At 43.6% G+C, this 1285-nt stretch overlaps 1 protein-coding gene across 1 annotated transcript in view; it reads left to right on the top strand.

The window, feature by feature from the left end:
* The window catches only part of LOC119586210 (monocarboxylate transporter 12-like), a 67563-nt gene that overhangs the window by 59000 nt on the left and 7278 nt on the right, over positions 1-1285 (top strand). The window contains exon 3 of the mRNA XM_037934912.1: positions 475-618. Coding sequence (XP_037790840.1) covers positions 475-618 — 144 coding nt within the window. The remainder of the gene's footprint in view (positions 1-474; positions 619-1285) is intronic.

The raw sequence follows: 1285 nt of genomic DNA, 5'->3' as shown, positions 1-1285 counted from the left end.
GGGATAAGTTCAACTATCGTTCGTAATTTAGTGGCCACGTCAGCATTCCTCATTTGACATTTGATTGAAGTGATTAAATTGATTATATCTTGCGAATCATTTCAAATTAGTTCAGCAACTAAACTTTGGAGACAGTTTGGATCAATTATCTGTAACAAATCCCAGTATGAGACTTGCTGTGGTTGCAACATCAAAGACGTAATTTAAACGCAGAAACATGTAACAGAAAGGGGCCCTCATCCCTGCCTGGTGCAAGGTTGCTAAAGACCCGATCATATCTTCGCTCTTAATGGTGTTGGTCTTCCAGCCTGTCACTATCAGCTAACATGGAGAGAGTTGTGGCCACTGAGAACGTACTAATTATTTTACTAAGAACAAAACAAGGGAATTGCACCGAATGTCACCTTACCGACACCCCCGCAAGTACGTCGTTTGAGACGGCGGTTTGCAAACTAACCTTCCTCATGCCTGCAGGTCCCATCGCCGGCATCCTGGTCAACAAATTTGGATGCCGCCTCGTGACCATCGCCGGCGCCGTGTTGGCCTCGGCGTCGCTCTTCGTGTCCATCTACGCCCCCAACGTCCAGACGCTCTACGTGACCATCGGTTTGGGAGCAGGTCAGGTCACGCTGGTGTTGCCTTTGGCGAACGGGGGCGCGGTGGGAAAGCAAGGCAGGAGACTAGAGAAACTGGTGTCAGAGTAGGAGAAAAACAGCGGGACGAAGTGGTTGCGTTAACAAAGGCGAATTACTGTATGATGGTGCAGGTAGATTTTTTTTTTAACTGAACTCCTGAAGACTGACAAATTCATGATAGATGTTGCTTATATATAAAATCTCGCGTTTGGAGCCAAACTATTTTACTGAATCATGATTTCACATTGAGTCATTTACGATGATTCGGCACTTTTGAAACGGTATTGTAATTTGAAGTTTTGTATTTCACGGTCTCGGACTTTGTAACCTTTGGGTGAATGTCACCGACGCCAGTTTCGTAACACTTTTAATTTTAATAACATGAAAGTCTGACGGCAAGTGTTAGTTTTACAAGAAATGAGAATTGACAAGTAAATAGGCTAAACGCCGTCTGTTATCAAAAGAAAGGGTTTGAATAACCCGAGATAGCAGTGTAGCCCTTGAGAATCCATCCTCCGTGTGTTCGGAAACAACAGCGCTGTGAATGCATGCATATATTAAAACCAATTCCTCGTCTTAATATACGAGGGGAAAACAAGACTTAAATCCTTAGAATGAATTCAGCAATATCTCTACCATTCCAAAAACTA

The sequence above is a fragment of the Penaeus monodon genome, chromosome 21, assembly GCF_015228065.2.
Source record: "Penaeus monodon isolate SGIC_2016 chromosome 21, NSTDA_Pmon_1, whole genome shotgun sequence".
NCBI classification, from domain to species: Eukaryota; Metazoa; Arthropoda; class Malacostraca; order Decapoda; family Penaeidae; genus Penaeus; species Penaeus monodon.
This window is presented reverse-complemented; position numbering and strand designations above follow the sequence as displayed.